At 49.8% G+C, this 16,173-nt stretch overlaps 1 protein-coding gene and 1 long non-coding RNA gene across 7 annotated transcripts in view; one reads left to right on the top strand and one right to left on the bottom strand.

Moving 5' to 3' along the window:
- On the top strand, positions 1-13,086 carry LOC105467877 (MEFV innate immunity regulator, pyrin). The gene is made up of 10 exons (XM_011717683.3): positions 1-395; positions 1,880-2,527; positions 6,476-6,825; positions 7,248-7,343; positions 9,017-9,247; positions 9,716-9,738; positions 11,628-11,743; positions 11,933-11,965; positions 12,334-12,366; positions 12,533-13,086. Exons 1-10 carry the CDS (start codon positions 119-121, stop codon positions 13,084-13,086), a joined length of 2,361 nt encoding a protein of 786 aa, XP_011715985.2. The 5' UTR covers positions 1-118.
- The window catches only part of LOC112424279 (uncharacterized), a 6,280-nt gene continuing 1,384 nt past the window's right edge, over positions 11,278-16,173 (bottom strand). For 2 of the 6 annotated variants that reach the window (XR_003015002.2, XR_011616259.1), the window contains exons 2-3: positions 12,565-12,746; positions 11,278-12,040 (exon numbers count right to left, since the gene is read on the bottom strand). This is a non-coding gene — a long non-coding RNA (uncharacterized lncRNA). Of the gene's footprint in view, positions 12,041-12,564; positions 13,471-16,173 lie in introns of all 6 variants that reach the window. The other 4 variants (XR_011616262.1, XR_011616260.1, XR_011616263.1 and 1 more) reach the window with 3 other exon arrangements.

The raw sequence follows: 16,173 nt of genomic DNA, 5'->3' as shown, positions 1-16,173 counted from the left end.
AGCATTTCCTGTGCCTTTTCCGCTATTTCACAACCTGCTTTTTCTTGCTCACCAAGGTAGAGGCTTCTTCTCCTGCCAGAAGCCAGACAGCTAGCTCCAGCGTCTCCTGCTCAGCGCCATGGCCAAGACCCCTAGTGACCATCTGCTGTCCACCCTGGAGGAGCTGGTGCCCTATGACTTTGAGAAGTTCAAGTTCAAGCTGCAGAACACCAGTGTGGAGAAGGAGCACTCCAGGATCCCCCGGAGCCAGATCCAGAGAGCCAGGCCAGTGAAGATGGCCAGTCTGCTGGTCACCTACTACGGGGAAGAGTACGCTGTGCGGCTAACCCTGCAGGTCCTGCGGGCCATCAACCAGCGCCTGCTGGCTGAGGAGCTCCACAGGGCAGCCGTTCAGGGTAAGCGGGCCCAGGCTGCCTCCTCACCCAGCGCTGAGGCCTGGTTGCTTTGTAGGAAAAGGGACCAGGAGCTCAGAGCAGCTCACTCTGACTTGGGGGTCGGGAGTCTCAGGTCTACCAAGATCCAGGTGACTTTAGTTCAGGAACGTCCCTTCCTTCACGCACTGGGTTAGTAAACTTCCTTAAGGCTCCCAATGGGTTTTAAAGAAGCAGGTCAGGGTCAGGAAAGGCAGGAGCTGGAGCACCTATTCTTTGAGACTTCTTCACTTCATTTATGATTAATACTCACGTCAGACAAACATCTCTAGGTTAGCAAAAAGGGATTGCTATGCAATCGTATGAACGGGGCTGGTATAGAATCTTTTCAGTGCTGTTCACCATGTTGGCCAGGCTGGTCTCAAACTCCCGACCTCAAGTGATCCTCCCGCCTCAGCCTCCCAAAGTGCTGGGATTTCAGGCATGGACCACCGTGCCTGGTTTATTTTTATTTTTGAAATGTATAATCTGGGTTTTGCTGACCTGTGTAAGATCTTATTTGAAACAGTTGTCCTGCTTACAACGTTTGAAAAGTACTATTTGAGGAATACATGGTGGCTCACACTATCTCAGCACTCTGGGAGGCTAAAGTGGGTAGATTGCTAGAGCTCAGGAGTTCGAGACCAGCCTGGCCAACATGGTGAAACCCTGTCTCTACCAAAAATACAAAAAAAAGAGCCAGGTGTGGTGGCACACACCTGTATTCTCAGCTATTGAAAAAACAGAAAACAGGCTGATGTGAGAGGATCGCTTGAGCCTGGGAGGCAGAGGTTGCAGTGAGCCGAGATCACATCAGGGCCACAGAACAAGATCCGGTCTCAAAAATAAAATAAGAGAGAGATAAATATGTAGCAACATCAAGCATGTTCTTACTGAATGGTAATTGACTGCCGTTGTCTAGGAAGTCCTGAACTTTTGTTTTTGAAATGGAGTCTCGCTTTGTCACTCAGGCTGGAGAGCAGTGGCGCAATCTCAGCTCACTGCAACCTCCACATCCCAGGCTCAAGCGATTCTCATGCCTCAGCCTCCAGAGTAGCTGGGACTACAGGTGCACACCACCACTTCTGGCTAAATTTCGTATTTTTAGTAGGAACGTGGTTTTGCCATGTTGGCCAGGCTGGTCTCGAACTCCTGACCTCAAATGATCCTCCCAACTTGGCCTCCCGAGAAGCTAGGATTACAGGCATATGCCACCACGCTCAGCTTATTTTTGTATTTTTAGTAGAGACAGGGTTTCACCCTGCTGGTCTTGAACTCCTGACCTCAGGTGATCCTCCCGCCTCAACCTCCCAGAGTACTGGGAATACAGGCATGAGCCACCGTGCCCGGCCCGTTTTTTCCTCCATTTCTAAAGTTTAATATCCATGGGGATTCTCTCTCCTCTCCCCTGAATCTTGGGCCCTAAACGTGGGACAGCTTCATGACTTTGTAGCTGGTTGTCTTTCCAGAATATTCCACACAAGAAAATGGCACAGACGATTCCGCAGCGTCCAGCTCCCTGGAGGAGAACAAGCCCGGGAGCCTGAAGACTCCAGACCACCCCGAGGGGAAGGAGGGAAAGGAGGGGAACGGCCCTCGGTCGTGCGGGGACTGGGCTGCCAGCCTGCGGTACAGCCAGCCCGAGGCCGGGAGGGGGCTGTCAAGGAAGCCCTTGAGCAAACGCAGAGAGAAGGCCTCGGAGAGCCTGGACGTGCAGGGCAAGCCTCGAACCCGGAGCCCGGCCCTGCCGGGCGGGAGAAGCCCCGGCCCCAGCCCCTGCAGGGCGCCAGAGCCAGGCCAGGCCGAGGTCCTCCTGCGCAGGAACGCCAGCTCCGCGGGGAGGCTGCAGGGGCTGGCGGGGGGCGCGCCGGGGCGGAAGGAGTGCAGGCTCTTCGAAGTGTACCTGCCCTCGGGAAAGAAGCGGCCTAAAAGCCTTGAGTTCACCATTTCCACAGGGGAGAAGGCGCCCCCAAATCCAGAAACTCTCCTGACTGTAGAGGAAACGACAGCTGCGAATCCGGACTCGGCAACAGGCGCTCAGGCAAGGCCCACTCCGGATGGAGCGGCGTCTGCGGACCTGGAGAAAGGCCCTGGGAATCCAGAACATTCGGTCACCGGTAAATTGTGTTTTTTCCTACTTTATATCGGCTGCAAAGAAAGAACAGCTGGCGGGGCACGATAGCTCATGCCTGTAATCCCGGCACTTTGGGAGGCCAGGGCTGGAGGATTGCTGAGGCCAAGAGTTTGAGACCAGTCTGGTGAACATAGTGAGACCCCCGCCATGTCTATAAATAAAATTAAAAAAATAAAAACCCAAAGGTTGGACAGGGCGCCATAGCTCACGCCTGTAATCCCAGAGCTTTGAGAGGCCTGAACGGGAGGATCTCTTGACCCCAGGAGTTCCATACTAGCCTAGGCAACACAGTGAGACCCCATATCTACAAAAAATACAATAGTAGCACTTGCCTGTAGTCCCAGCTGCTCGGGCTCACTTGAGCAGGGGGAGTTCCAGGCTACAGTGAGCTGAGATCATGCCAGTACACTCCAGCCTGAGCAACGTAGCAAGATTCCACTTCTACAAAACTAAAAAAAAAAATTAGCTGGGTGTGGTGGCACATGCCTGTAATTCTAGCTACTCGAGAAGCTGAGGCAGGATGATTGCTTGAGCCAGGGAGTTCCAGGCCTCAGTGAGCTGAGGTTGTGCCACTGCACTCCAGCCTGGGCAACACAGCAAGACCCCGTCTCTTAAACATTTTGGGGGGGTAAAAAAAGAAAGAAAGAACGTCCAATTGAAAAAGGCAGTCAGGTTTTATTCAGTGGCCAAAGAATAGAGAAGGGGAGCTCGCCTCTGCAGGCATCTGCTTGCCAGGGATGGGAGGCAGGGGGATTTTAGAGTCCCAGGAGGGGAAGGGAGGTAGGTAAGCAGGTCCAGGGCAGGGTTCCATACATGAAGGCGCTGTCCCCAGCGTGCTTTTTCCTACATCGCATGGACATGAAACCCTGGCCATCTTCTTTTAGGGGAGGGGCCTTTAGCCTTATAATGATGTGTAAATGATCTAAAGGTAACTGGAAGTTACCTGTTCCAGTTTGCACTGGTTTTGCTCTGAACTTCCTCTGGTTTTTGGCAAGGGATCAGGCAGCTCCAGGCCATCTGGATTTTTTAAAGCAGCTGTCCCTATAGGTAAAGAGACCAGAGAAAAACTGTAAAAGAAAAATGCCATCAGTTTAGAGGGGATTGAGGTTGTCCAGGTGACAATTCCATGCTTGTGGTGGGGGCAGCATTCAGAAACACACCTTCTTTTTTTTTTTTTTTTGACACAGAGTCTCAGTCTGTCTCCCATGCTGGAGTGCAGTAATGTGATCACAGCTTACTGCACCCTCAACCTCCTGGGCTCAAGCGATCCTCCCACCTCAGCCTTCCGAGTAGCTGGGACTATAGGTGCTCATCACCACACTGGTTTTGTTTTTTTGTTTTTGTTTTTGTTTTTTTTTTTTGTAGAAAGGAGGACTCGCTATGTTGCCCAGGCTGGTTTTGAACTCCTGGGCTCAAGCAATCCACCTGCCTTAGCCTCTAAAAGTGATAGGTGTGAGCCACTTCACCCAGCCTATGGAACACACTTTCTAATACATTGTTCGCTGGAGAGGAGAAATCACAGCATTCAAAGAGGAAAAATAGAACTGGGGGTCCACGCCGGATGTGGTGGCTCATGCCTGTAATCCTAGCACTTTGGGAGGCCAATGGGGGCAGATCACCTGAGGTCAGGAGTTCAAGACCAGCCTGCCAACATGCTGAAACCCCATCTCTACTAAAAATTCTAAAATTTCCGGGCGTGGGGGCAGGTGTCTGTAATCCCAGCTACTCAGGAGGCTGAGGCAGGAGAATTGCTTGAACCCAGGAGGCAGAGATTGCAGTGAGCCGAGATCACGCCATTGCACTCCAACCTGGGCAACAAAAGCAAAACTCTGTCTAAAAAAAAAAAAAAAAAGATCTGGGGGTCCAGGGACCCCTGAGACCTGGGTGGGAACGGGACGTGGTATACTGCATAAGTCTTCAAATCCAGAAGTCCCTGGGTCTTCTGGTGAGAAAGGACCCTGGGATCTGGAAAACCTAGCATCCTTAGGAATAGTGACCTGAAAAGTACTAAAGTACTTCCCCCCTAATTTTCTTTTATCCCCACTGTATTTTTTTAAATTTTTATTATATATATATTTTTTTAGATATGGGGTCTCGCTATGTTGCCCAGACTGGTCTCGAACTCCTGATCTCAAACAATCCTCCCATCTTTGCCTCCCAAACTGCTGGGATTACAGGTGTGAGCCACTGCACCGGATCCCCACTGTATTTATATAATTGGGATTCCTGGGTGCCTCCTGGGGCCACTTTGTTAATCTGGTGCAGGCTTAGACCCTGAAAAATGCATATATGCACAGCTTCACAAATGTCACATGAAATTTCAGGTAGTTCTTGGACACTCTGAAGTCCATCTTTAGAATCCAAGGGGTTTGTGGACACCAGGTAGAAAATCTGGGGAAGACTGGTTAAAAATACTGCCTCTCACAATAACCTCACAGCAATGTGTCATAATGGGGTTGAGATTCTACCATTTGCCTTTCTCTGAGCAGAAAGGAAAGCCTATTGGCTAAAGTCCTAATTATCTACTGCTGAGGTAGTCATTAAAATTGTTGGGTTGTGAATAATAGAAACACCCAAATAACAGTAACCTGAACAGAAAAGAAGTTTGTGCCTCCTTCACATAAATGATACACAGGCAGTCCCAGGCAGATCCGTGGGCCAGGATCCTGGGGTCCTGCTGTTGCTCTGCTCCACCAAGTTTGTCCTCAAGCTCGTGCTCTCAGAAGGTGACGTCCTCATGCCAGGCAGCAAGATGGAGGAACAGAGGGGAATAGTATCCCTTAGGGAAGGCTCTAGAAATTTCTAGAAGCTGCTTGTGACCCCCCCCCCCCCATTTACATCCCTTTGGCCATATTATGGTCAAATAGCCACACCTAACTGCAAAGGAGGCTGAGAAATGCAGGGTATTTGGGGGGGCAATGGGAAGAAGGGAAGCAGTCCTGTGGACAATTAATTCTATCAGGAGAGAAGGAGGAAGAATAATTTCTGGTGGCTACTAGCAGTCTCATTTACAGATGTGCTATGAATTTCTGGGACACTGTGAGGTAAGGAGGGAGGAGGGGCTAAAGGATTGAGTGTGTTTCTATTTTTTTTTTTTTTTTTTTGAGATGGAGTCTCACTTGGTCACCCAGACTGGAGAGCAGTGGTATGATCTCGGCTCACTGCAGACTCCATCTCCCAGGTTCAAGCAATTCTCCTGCCTCAGCCTCCCAAGTAGCTGTGATTACAGGTGCCCACTACCACGCCTGGCTAATTTTTTAATGTTTTGTAGAGATGGGCTCTTGCCATGTTGCCCGGGCTGGTCTCAAACTCCTGAGCTTAAGCAATCCTCCCACCTTGGCCTCCCACAGCACTGGGATTATAGGCATGAGCCACCACGCAGCCCCTTCTTTGCTTTTTTTGAATGGTTATTGAACTCAGATGTGAGCAGTGGTCTATTTATTCCTTCATTCAATAGTAGTTTTCCAAATGCTTACCATTTGCCGGGTACTCTGCTAGGGGCTGGGATCCAACTGGGAGCGAGGCACGCAAGTCACCATCCCCTGGGAGCCTCCACTCACGTTATGGGCAGCCAGGGACAGGTTCAAGTGGCAAAGGAACACTGGTCAGAATGTCTCTTTCCTTGGCATCACCTGCTAGATCCATGTCTATGCAGGAGGAATAGCACAAGGCCATGGGTCTGTCTTTAGGATAAATGCCCAAGAATTCTAAGTCTCAGGAATGTCTGAGGTCTAGCCCTTAGCTCTCAGGCCCAGTGGCCTGTTTGCTGCCTCACTGGATGGAAGTCGGAGGAGGACAAGCTAGGAAGTGGGCAGTTTAACCAAGAACTCACACGTCTCAGGCAAGGGCTGTTTCTGCTGTGTTTTGTGATACCTCTTGGTAAACAACTTGGGTTTGCCATTCTGGGGATTTTTCCACTGCATGTCCCCAGGAAGGCGACCAGACAAGGCTGCGAGTCCCCGTTGCCACGCCCAGGAAGGAGACCCTGTTGGCGATATTTGTGTGCGTGATTCCTGCAGCTGCCCTGAGGCAGCTTCTGGGCACCCCCAGGCCTCAGGCAGCCGCTCACCTGACTGCCCCCGGTGCCAGGCCTCCCATGAAAGGAAGTGCATGGGAAGTCTAAGCCCCCAGCCCCTTCCACAGTGTAAGCGCCACATGAAGCAGGTCCAGCTGCTATTTTGCGAGGATCACCGTGAGCCCATCTGCCTCATCTGCAGTCTGAGTCAGGAGCATCGAGGCCACCGGGTACGCCCCATTGAGGAGGCTGCCCTGGAACACAAGGTAGGCACTCCCTGCCTGTGGGCCCTTCTCTGCCAGGCACTTGGACACACTGGGCCTTGCTTCATTTTCCCAACAACTCTGGGATGTTGGTGCATTAGCCAGCATTCCTGGGCTGGAAATGGAAAGAACACAATATAAACCAGTCCAGCAAAGAGGGGAGTTACAGGTTTATGTTGCTCAGAGATCCAGGGGGAGCTGGTTTCAGGTATGGCTAAATCCAGAAGCCCAGAGGAAGTGCCTCTCAGCTCTGCTGCCTTTGGCGATGCAGCCATTCCTCCCTCCTCTTTTCTGAGCACCCCTCCCATGCTGCTGGCAGCAGCACCCTCAGCCTTGCTACCAGAAGATGTTCCCCTCCAGAGTTGCAACCAGCTAAAGATGGCAGGAGCCAAATTCAAGCTTTTCAACAAGTGCTATTTTTCCAGAAGCAAATTCAGAAGCAGCTGGAGCATCTGAAGGAGCTGAGAAAATCAGGGGAGGAGCAGCGATCCTATGGGGAGGGCAAGGCAGTGAACTTTCTGGTAAGGACAGTCGTGGTTGGTGGCCCATCCTTCCCTGGGAGGAGGGTGAGAAGAGTGAGCAGGGGTCCCTGAGATTTTGCTGTGGTTCAAAGGGCAGCAGGGATGGCCACCTCCTCTCAGGGTGCAGAGAGGTAACCAGCAGCCAAGGGTGAACTCATCCCTGTAGAGGGAGACCACCCCCAGCAGGCAGGGGTCACCTCTGAGGATCCTGTCATGCTTTCTCATACTCACCAGAAAATAGTATACAGCAACCTATGCCGGTGACTGTCGCAGAAAGATGGGACTGAGGAAAGGGGAGGAGAACGCCGCAATTTTTATTTTTTTTATTTTTTTTGAGACAGAGTCTCGCTCTGTCACCCAGGTGCAGTGGCATGATCTTGGCTCACTGCACCTCTGTCTCCCGGGTTTAAGCGATTCTCCTGCTTCAGTCTGCTGAGTAGCTGGGACTACAGGCACCCACCACTATGCCCGGCTGTTTTTTGTAATTTTAGTAGAGATGGGGTTTCACCATGTTGGTCAGGCTGTTCTCGAACTCCTGACCTCATAATCCGCCCACCTTGGCCTCCCAAACTACTGGGATTACAGACATGAGCCATCGCGACCGGCCAAGAACACTTTTAACTTTAAAATTCTCTTGTTTTGGCCGGGCGCGGTGGCTCAAGCCTGTAATCCCAGCACTTTGGGAGGCCGAGACGGGTGGATCACGAAGTCAGGAGATCGAGACCATCCTGGTGAACACAGTGAAACCCCGTCTCTACTAAAACTACAAAAAACTAGCCGGGCGAGGTGGCGGGCGCCTGTAGTCCCAGCTACTCGGGAGGCTGAGGCAGGAGAATGGTGTGAACCCGGGAGGCGGAGCTTGCAGTGAGCTGAGATCAGGCCACTGCACTCCAGCCTGGGCGACAGAGTGAGACTCCGTCTCAAAAAAAAAAAAATAAAATTAAAAAAAAAAAAAAAAATTCTCTTGTTTTTTTTTTTTTCCCAAGGTGGAGTCTCACTCTGTTGCCCAGGCTGGAGTACAGTGGCACAATCTTGGCTCGCTCCAACCTCCACTTTCCAGGTTCAAGCAATTCTCCTGCCTCAGCCTCCTGAGTGGCTGGAATTACAGGCGCTTGTCACCGTGCCTGTAATTTTTGTATTTTTAGTAGAGACAGGGTTTCCCCATGTTGGCCAGGCTGGTGAGAGCAGCCTGAGACCCCTGACCTCAGGTGATCCACCTGCCTCAGCCTCCCAAAATGCTGGGATTACAGACATGAGCCATTGCACCCAGCCTGAATTTCCCCATTTTATGAAACAACATTTATATTGGATTAGGGACCCACCCAACTCCAGTAGGACCACATCTTAACTAATTACATCTGCAAGAACTCTATCTCCAAATAAGATCACATTCTGAGTACTGGGGGTTAGGGCTTCAACATGTAAATTTTGGAGGGGACACAGTTAAACCTTAACACCAGGTTTGAGGACATTTTCCCAGAGCTAGCCCCAGCCATGCTCAGTCTGTTCTGGAAGGTTCCAGACAATATTGCCTCCTGCTGTGGAATCTAGGCCTCGAAGAGGCAGCATAAGCTCACCTGTTATCCACCTCCAGGTGAGCCTCCGGGGGTTCCTGGACATACACGTCCACCCAAAGCACAGACCCTCATACCTCCCTGTCCTCTGCTTCCCAGAAACAGACTGAAGCGCTGAAGCAGCGGATGCAGAGGAAGCTGCAGCAGGTGTACCACTTTCTGGAGCAGCAAGAGCATGTCTTTATGGCCTCGCTGGAGAACGTGGGCCACATGGTTGGGCAGATCAGGAAGGCATATGACACCCGCATATCCCAGGACGTCGCCCTGCTTGACGCGCTGATTGGGGAACTGGAGACCAAGCAGTGCCAGTCAGAATGGGACCTTCTGCAGGTGGGTGTGCCTGGGCCTGGCTTTCTTGGGTCCCCTGTGCCCATTAGGATGCCTCAGACTCTCAGCTCTGCCATCAGCTGTGCGGGAACCAGTGGGTGAAGCCCCTAAGGCCTAGGATAGGACTTGGTCTTGGTGACCCACAATGCCTCTTGTGCCCAGACCCCTTTGACGAAGTCTCTCAGGAGCCCAGGGTGGCCCAGCATCCAGGGGATCCCTGCCATTTCCCAGAAGGGATCAGCAGGGCTTGAGGGTCGTTCCATTGCAGGCCTTGCCACCTGGGATGCCTGAATCCCTGTGGTTAGAATTAGAATTGAAGAAAGGTGCTCCACTTCCCCTGACACCCTAGGGCAGGGAGCCCTGGTAAGTGCAGGGGGGAGCTAAAAGTCCAGGAGCCCAGGAGTAGAGGCCAGGTATCAGCACAGCCTCTGGGAGCCTGATAATGGACAGTTTCCTTCTTTTCTCTCCTAGGACATCGGAGACATCCTGCACAGGTACAGCAAGGTCCTATGGTGTACCCTGGGGTGTCTTGCAGGAAGCATTTTGGGGGAGACAGTCCCAGAAGGGACCTGGGAGGGAGATGTTCCCAACACTGGGGTCTGTGATTCCAGACTCCTCCCTTTTTCTGCAGGTTCCCAAAGCCTCTGGATGTGCTTAGGGAGAAGGGGATCTGGCCAGCAGGGAGGCTGACCAGGTGTGGAGCTGCAGACTGGGAAGGGTGAATTCAGCCCATCCTAAGATGGAGGCTCCCTAAGAAACTTGCCGAGTGCATTGTGTCCCGTGCAATTCACCTTATGAAAACTGCCCCTTCAGGCCTACTGGTGGCCTTGGGAAGCTTGTTTGGAGTGAAGCTGGGTTGAGCCCAGCAGGAAGGGGAGGGAAGGGACAGGAAGAGGCTAAGCCTTAAAATCACCTGGGAGCTTTACAAAATCCCAGTGTCCTTTTGTGTCTGGCTTCTTCACTTAGCATAATGTCTTCAGGCTTCATCCATGTTGTAACGTGTATCAGAATTTATTTTCTTTTTATGGCTGAATAGTAGTCAATTGTGTGTTCATACTACATTTCGTTTATCCATTCATGGACATTGGGATTTTTTCTAACTTTTGGTTTGTGAATAATGTTGCTATGAACATGGGCATACAAATATCTATTTGAGACCCTGCTTTCAGTTATTTTGGGTACATACCCAGAAGTGGAACGGCGGGACCATGTGGTCATTCTGTGTTTAATTTTTTTTGAGGAACCACCATCCTGATTCCCACAGGGGCTGCACTGCTTCCCATTCCCACCAGCAGTTCACAAGGGCTCCAGTTTCTCCACATCTTTGCCATCACTTATTTTCTTGTTTCTCTCTCTTTCTCTCTTTTTCTTTTTTTTGGAGACAGAGTCTTGCTCCGTCATCCAGGTTGGAGTGCAGTGGCGTCATCTTTGGCTCACTACAACCTCTGCCTCCCAGGTTCAAGGGGTTCATCCACCTCAGCCTCCCTAGTAGCTGGGACTACAGGAGCGTGCCACCATGCCCAGCTAATTTTTTTGGTAGAGACAGGGTTTCACCATGTCAGCCAGGCTGTTCTCAAACTCCTGACCTCAAGTGATCCACCCACCTTGGCCTCCCAAAGCGCTGGGATTACAGATGTGAGCCACTGCGCCCAGCCATTTCTCTCTCTCTCTCTCTTTTCTTCCTGAGACAAGGTCTCATTCCCATCACTCAAGCTGGAGAGCAGTGGCACAGTCACGGCTCACTGCAGGCTCAACTCCTGGGCTCAGGTGATTCTCCTACCTCAGCCTCCTGAGTAGCTGGGACTACAGGCATGTGCTACCATTTCCAGCTACTTTTTTGTATTTTTAATAGAGACAGGGTTTTGCCATGTTGCCCAGGCTGGACTTGAACTCCTGGGCTCAAGCAATCCAGCTGCCTTGGCCTCCTGAAGTGCTAGGATTACAGGCATGAGCCACCATACCTGGCCTATTTTCTCCTGTTGTTGCTGTTTTTGTAATAGCCATCCTAATGAATGTGAAGGGGTATTTTATTGTTTTTTTTTTCATTAACTACCATTTTTATTTCAATAGAAAGAAATAAAGGGATGTATAATCAATTTGACATAGATAATTCTGGTAGATAATATCAATGTCATTTTAAGTCCATTCTGAAAACTCCTTGTGGTTTTGATATCCATGTCTTTAAAGTGCCCCAGTACATGACAATCTGTGGCCAAAGTTGAGGACCAGCATTTAGACCTCTGAATCCAGAGAAGACTTTTCTTTGTGTAGCTCAGGCTGGGCTCGGTGTGCCCTGTGGAGAATGTAGATCATTTCCAGCTCACGGGTACTTGGGCCATCCCCTCGTTCCAGCCCTCTCTGGCCAACAGTCTTTTGTCTCTAGGGCTAAGACAGTGCCTCTCCCTGAACGGTGGACTCCTCCTCAAGAGATGAAACAGAAGATCCAACTGCTCCACCAGAAGTTAGAGTTTGTGGAGAAGAATGCAAAGTACTTCTTAGGTAGATGGGCTTGGGAGAGGATTGGAGGTGCACGCTTGCTTCCGCCCTAAGATTCACATAGCCCAGAGCCCCTCACTTCCCTCCTCCTCCACCCCTGGTCTTGCTGACCTGCCTTCGACCTCTCTTCCATCTGTCCCTAGCTGAGGGACCTAACTCCAGCTTCTCTCTGTTCCCTTTCCCACATTTTAGAAACCCTGCGTTCAGAAATGGAAATGTTCAATGGTGAGTCCAGCGGTAATAGTGTGTGCTGGCCTGGGATTGTTGCAGTGTTTCCTTGTGCTGTTGACTTGAGGGGCCCTATTTAGAAGACAAAAAAACCCAAAAACACCTGGAGCAAAGGCAGGAGAAAGGTCATGGCAGGCCCCCCAGGCTCTGTGCATGACTGCATGACTCACTGGCTGAGCTGACTCATTAGACCACAGTTCCCAACATGACCTGGGTTCCTGGGAGGAACGGGATTATACCCAACATAGTATGCAGGGCCCTAAGCAGGGGGTTCCTTGCGTCTCCTTGTTGTCGGGACATTGTAATTTAGCCCCTCTGAATACAAATGCTCAGGACTTTTTTCCCTATCTCATTTTTCTCTGTAGTTCCAGAGCTGATTGGCGCTCAGGCACATGCCGGTAAGTGCCCAGATCAAGGCAAGTGGCCCTGACCTGCTGGATCCCTGTGCTCTCCCCCACCACGTTCGAGAATAACTGCCCTGTCCCTGTTTTCCTGCAGGTGGGGATAACCCTGTAGGGATGTTGCCCACGGACCCCTAGCTAGGTATTCAAATTTTCTTTGCAGTTAATGTGATTCTGGATGCAGAAACCGCTTACCCCAACCTCATCGTCTCTGATGATCTGAAGAGTGTTAGACTTGGAAACAAGCGGGAGAGGCTGCCTGATGGCCCGCAAAGATTTGACAGCTGCATCGTTGTTCTGGGCTCTCCGAGCTTCCTCTCCGGCCATCATTACTGGGAGGTGGAGGTCGGAGACAAGACAGCGTGGATCCTAGGAGCCTGCAAGGCATCCATAAGCAGGAAAGGGAACATGACTCTGTCACCAGAGAATGGCTACTGGGTGGTGATAATGATGAAGGAAAATGAGTACCAGGCATCCAGTGTTCCCCCAACCCGCCTGCTAATAAAGGTGCCTCCCAAGCGTGTGGGCATCTTTGTGGACTACAGAGTTGGAAGCATTTCCTTTTACAACGTGACAGCCAGATCCTGCATCTATACATTCACCAGCTGCTGTTTCTCTGAGCCCCTTCAACCTATCTTCAGCCCTGGGACACATGATGGAGGGAAGAACACAGCTCCTCTGACTATCTGTCCAGTGGGTGGTCAGGGGCCTGACTGAATGCCCAACACTGCATCTCTCTTCCAGCTTCTGGCCTTGTATCTTGCATTCACATACTCAACAGTCACGGAATGCCGCCTGGGTGCCAGCTGCTACAGGAAATGCAACGAATAACAAAATAGTTACTGTGCCCATGGAGCCTCCCCGATTGTAGCAGAGCTAAGTTAGGAACGAACGTATTAGTAAATCCGCTAAAGAAGTGTACTGATGACACACCATGGATTTCAGAGGAGGAAGTACAGGGTCATTGCATAATCCATCCCTGGTGAATGGTACTCTCAGGTGCTCCTGAACAGAAGATTTGGCCCTCATTTTCCCTCAGAACCCCACGGCAAGGACATGTCCCCTGGTTCTCTCTGCTTTTGTCTTGAGGACATGGGAAGTCTAGAGAAACACAAGCAGACTGGATTGGGATAGAAGTATTTGTGTACCTGGATTAATGAACTATGACTTTTTTTTTTAGACGGGATCTTGCTTTGTTACCCAGGCTGGAGTGCAGTGGTACTATCTCAGCTCACCGCAACCTCCACTTCCCAGGTTCAAGTGATCCTCCTGCCTCAGCCTCCTGAGTAGCTGGGATTACAGGCGCATGCCACCACACCAGGCTAATTTTCTTGTATTTTTAGTAGAGATGGGGGTTTCACCACGTTAGCCAGGCTGGTCTTGAACTCCTGACCTCAGGTGATCCACCCACCTTGGCCTCTCAAAGTGCTGGGATTACAGGCATGAGCCACCCCGCCCGGCCTATGATTCTTTTTTTTTTTTTTTTTTTTCTTTGAGACTACTCTTGTTGCCCAGGCTGGAGTGCAGTAGTACAATCTTGGCTCACTGAAACCTCCGTCTCCCGGGTTCAAGAGATTCTCCTGCCTCAGCCTCCCAAGTAGCTGGGACTACAGGCGCCCGCCACCACACCCGGCTAATTTTTTGTATTTTTTAGTAGAGACGGGGTTTCACCGTGTTAGCCAGGATGGTCTCGATCTCCTGACCTCGTGATCCGCCCGTCTAAGCCTCCCAAAGTGCTGAGATTACAGGCTTGAGCCACTGCGCCCGGCCAAAGTTTACTTCTTAAAATAGGAAGTGCCATATTGCCCTCTTAAATAATTGTATTAATTTGCTTTCAGAATTCTGAATATTATTTTTGTAATTATTCTTTTAAATTTCATTTCTTTAATTGCATGTGACTGTAGCCATCTTTTCATGTTAAAAGGCATTTATAGAGATATATATTGTGTTTACACCCTTAATTTATGGTATCATTTCAAATCCATTTATGTCATTTATTTTACGGATTAGATTCTAAAAACAGGATTCCATCCAATTGTTTTAAAAAATCTTTATCGCTCTTTTTTTCCATCAAATTAAAAAAAAAATCTTTATCGTTCTTTTTTCGTCCCCTCCTCCTCCTGCCTCCCGAGATGGAGTCTCGCTCTGTCTGTCACCCAGGCTGGAGTGCAGTGGGCACGATCTCAGCTCACTGCAACCTCCGCCTCCCAGGTTCAAACGATTCTCCTGTCTCAGCCTCCTGAGTAGCTGGGATTATAGGCATGCACCACCACGCCCGGCTAATTTTGTATTTTTTAGTAGAGATGGAGTTTCACTATGTTAGGCTGGTCTGGAACTCCTGACCTCAGATGATCTGCCCACCTCGGCCTCCAAAAGTGCTGGGATGAGCCACCACGCCCAGCCTATTGTTCTATTTTTTTTTAAGGTTTTATTATTTTTAGTTACCAAATTGACATGTGCTCATTAAATAAAGTGACACAATTAAAAAAAAAGTGTAATATCCCCCTTTTCTCCATTTCCACTGCCTCCCTATGAGTAACTATTTTATTTTTATTTTATTTATTAATTTGAGACAGAGTCTTACTACTCTGTCGCCCAGGCTGGTGCGCCTGTCACTCAGGCTGGAATGCAGTGGTGCAATCTTGGCTCACTGTAACCTCTACCTCCACCTCCTGGGTTCAAGCAGTTGTGTCTCAGCCTCCTCCCAAGTAGATGAGATTATAGGTGCCCGCCACCATGCCCGGCTAATTTTTGTATTTTTAGTACAGATGGGGTTTCCCCATGTTGACCAGGCTGGTCTCGAACGCCTAACCTCCAGTGATCAGCCCACCTCTGGCCTCCCAAAGTGCTGGGATTACAGGCATGAGCCACTGCGCCTGGCCATCCCATGAGTAACCATTTTAATAGTCTAATGTGTATCCCTCAACACATACATAGGTGTTTTGTTTGTTCCAAAAATATAATTATGCATGATATATGTAGCTCTGAAACTTTTTCATGTAATATTTTATGGCCATCCCTCCAGGTGTACCTATAGTTCCAATCCATTCTTTTTCACAGCTGGGTAATTTCCAGAGTATGAATGCACCAATTTACTCATTTCCTTACGTATGAACATGCATGTCATTTCTAGTTTTTGTCACTATAAAGAATTCTACAAGAAATCTGTAGACATCAGATTCACAGATGAGATTGTGAAGGTCAAAGAGTACATATGGGCCGGGCGCGGTGGCTCAAGCCTGTAATCCCAGCACTTTGGGAGGCTGAGACGGGCGGATCACGAGGTCAGGAGATCGAGACCATCCTGGCTAACACAATGAAACCCCGTCTCTACTAAAAATACAAAAAAATTAGCCGGGCGAGGTGGCGGGCGCCTGTAGTCCCAGCTACTCGGGAGGCTGAGGCAGGAGAATGGCGTAAACCCGGGAGGCGGAGTTTGCAGTGAGCCGAGATAGTGCCACTGCACTCCAGCCTGGGCGACAGAGCGAGACTCCGTCTCAAAAAAAAAAAAAAAAAAAAAGTACATATGTGTACTTTTAATTTTAATATATATTACAAGATGACTTCATACACTATACTACCAGTAAAAGGAGTGCCTATTTCTCCACCTTCGTTGTTTGATAGGTGAAAAATGTTGGTCCCTTTAAAAGTGATAATCTTGACTAGTAGTGTGGTTAAGCATCTTTTCAAATGTTAATGACCAATTAGGTTTCCTCCTCTCGGGAAGAGCTCCTCATTGCCTTTGCTTTTTGTCAGTTGGCAGGGGTTCATTTCGTCTTGGGAATGTCTAATCCTTTGTGTAGC

This window comes from Macaca nemestrina, chromosome 18 (assembly GCF_043159975.1).
Source record: "Macaca nemestrina isolate mMacNem1 chromosome 18, mMacNem.hap1, whole genome shotgun sequence".
NCBI lineage: Eukaryota > Metazoa > Chordata > Mammalia > Primates > Cercopithecidae > Macaca > Macaca nemestrina.
The sequence above is the reverse complement of the archived record's forward strand: the minus strand, read 5'-3'. Positions and strand labels throughout refer to the sequence as shown.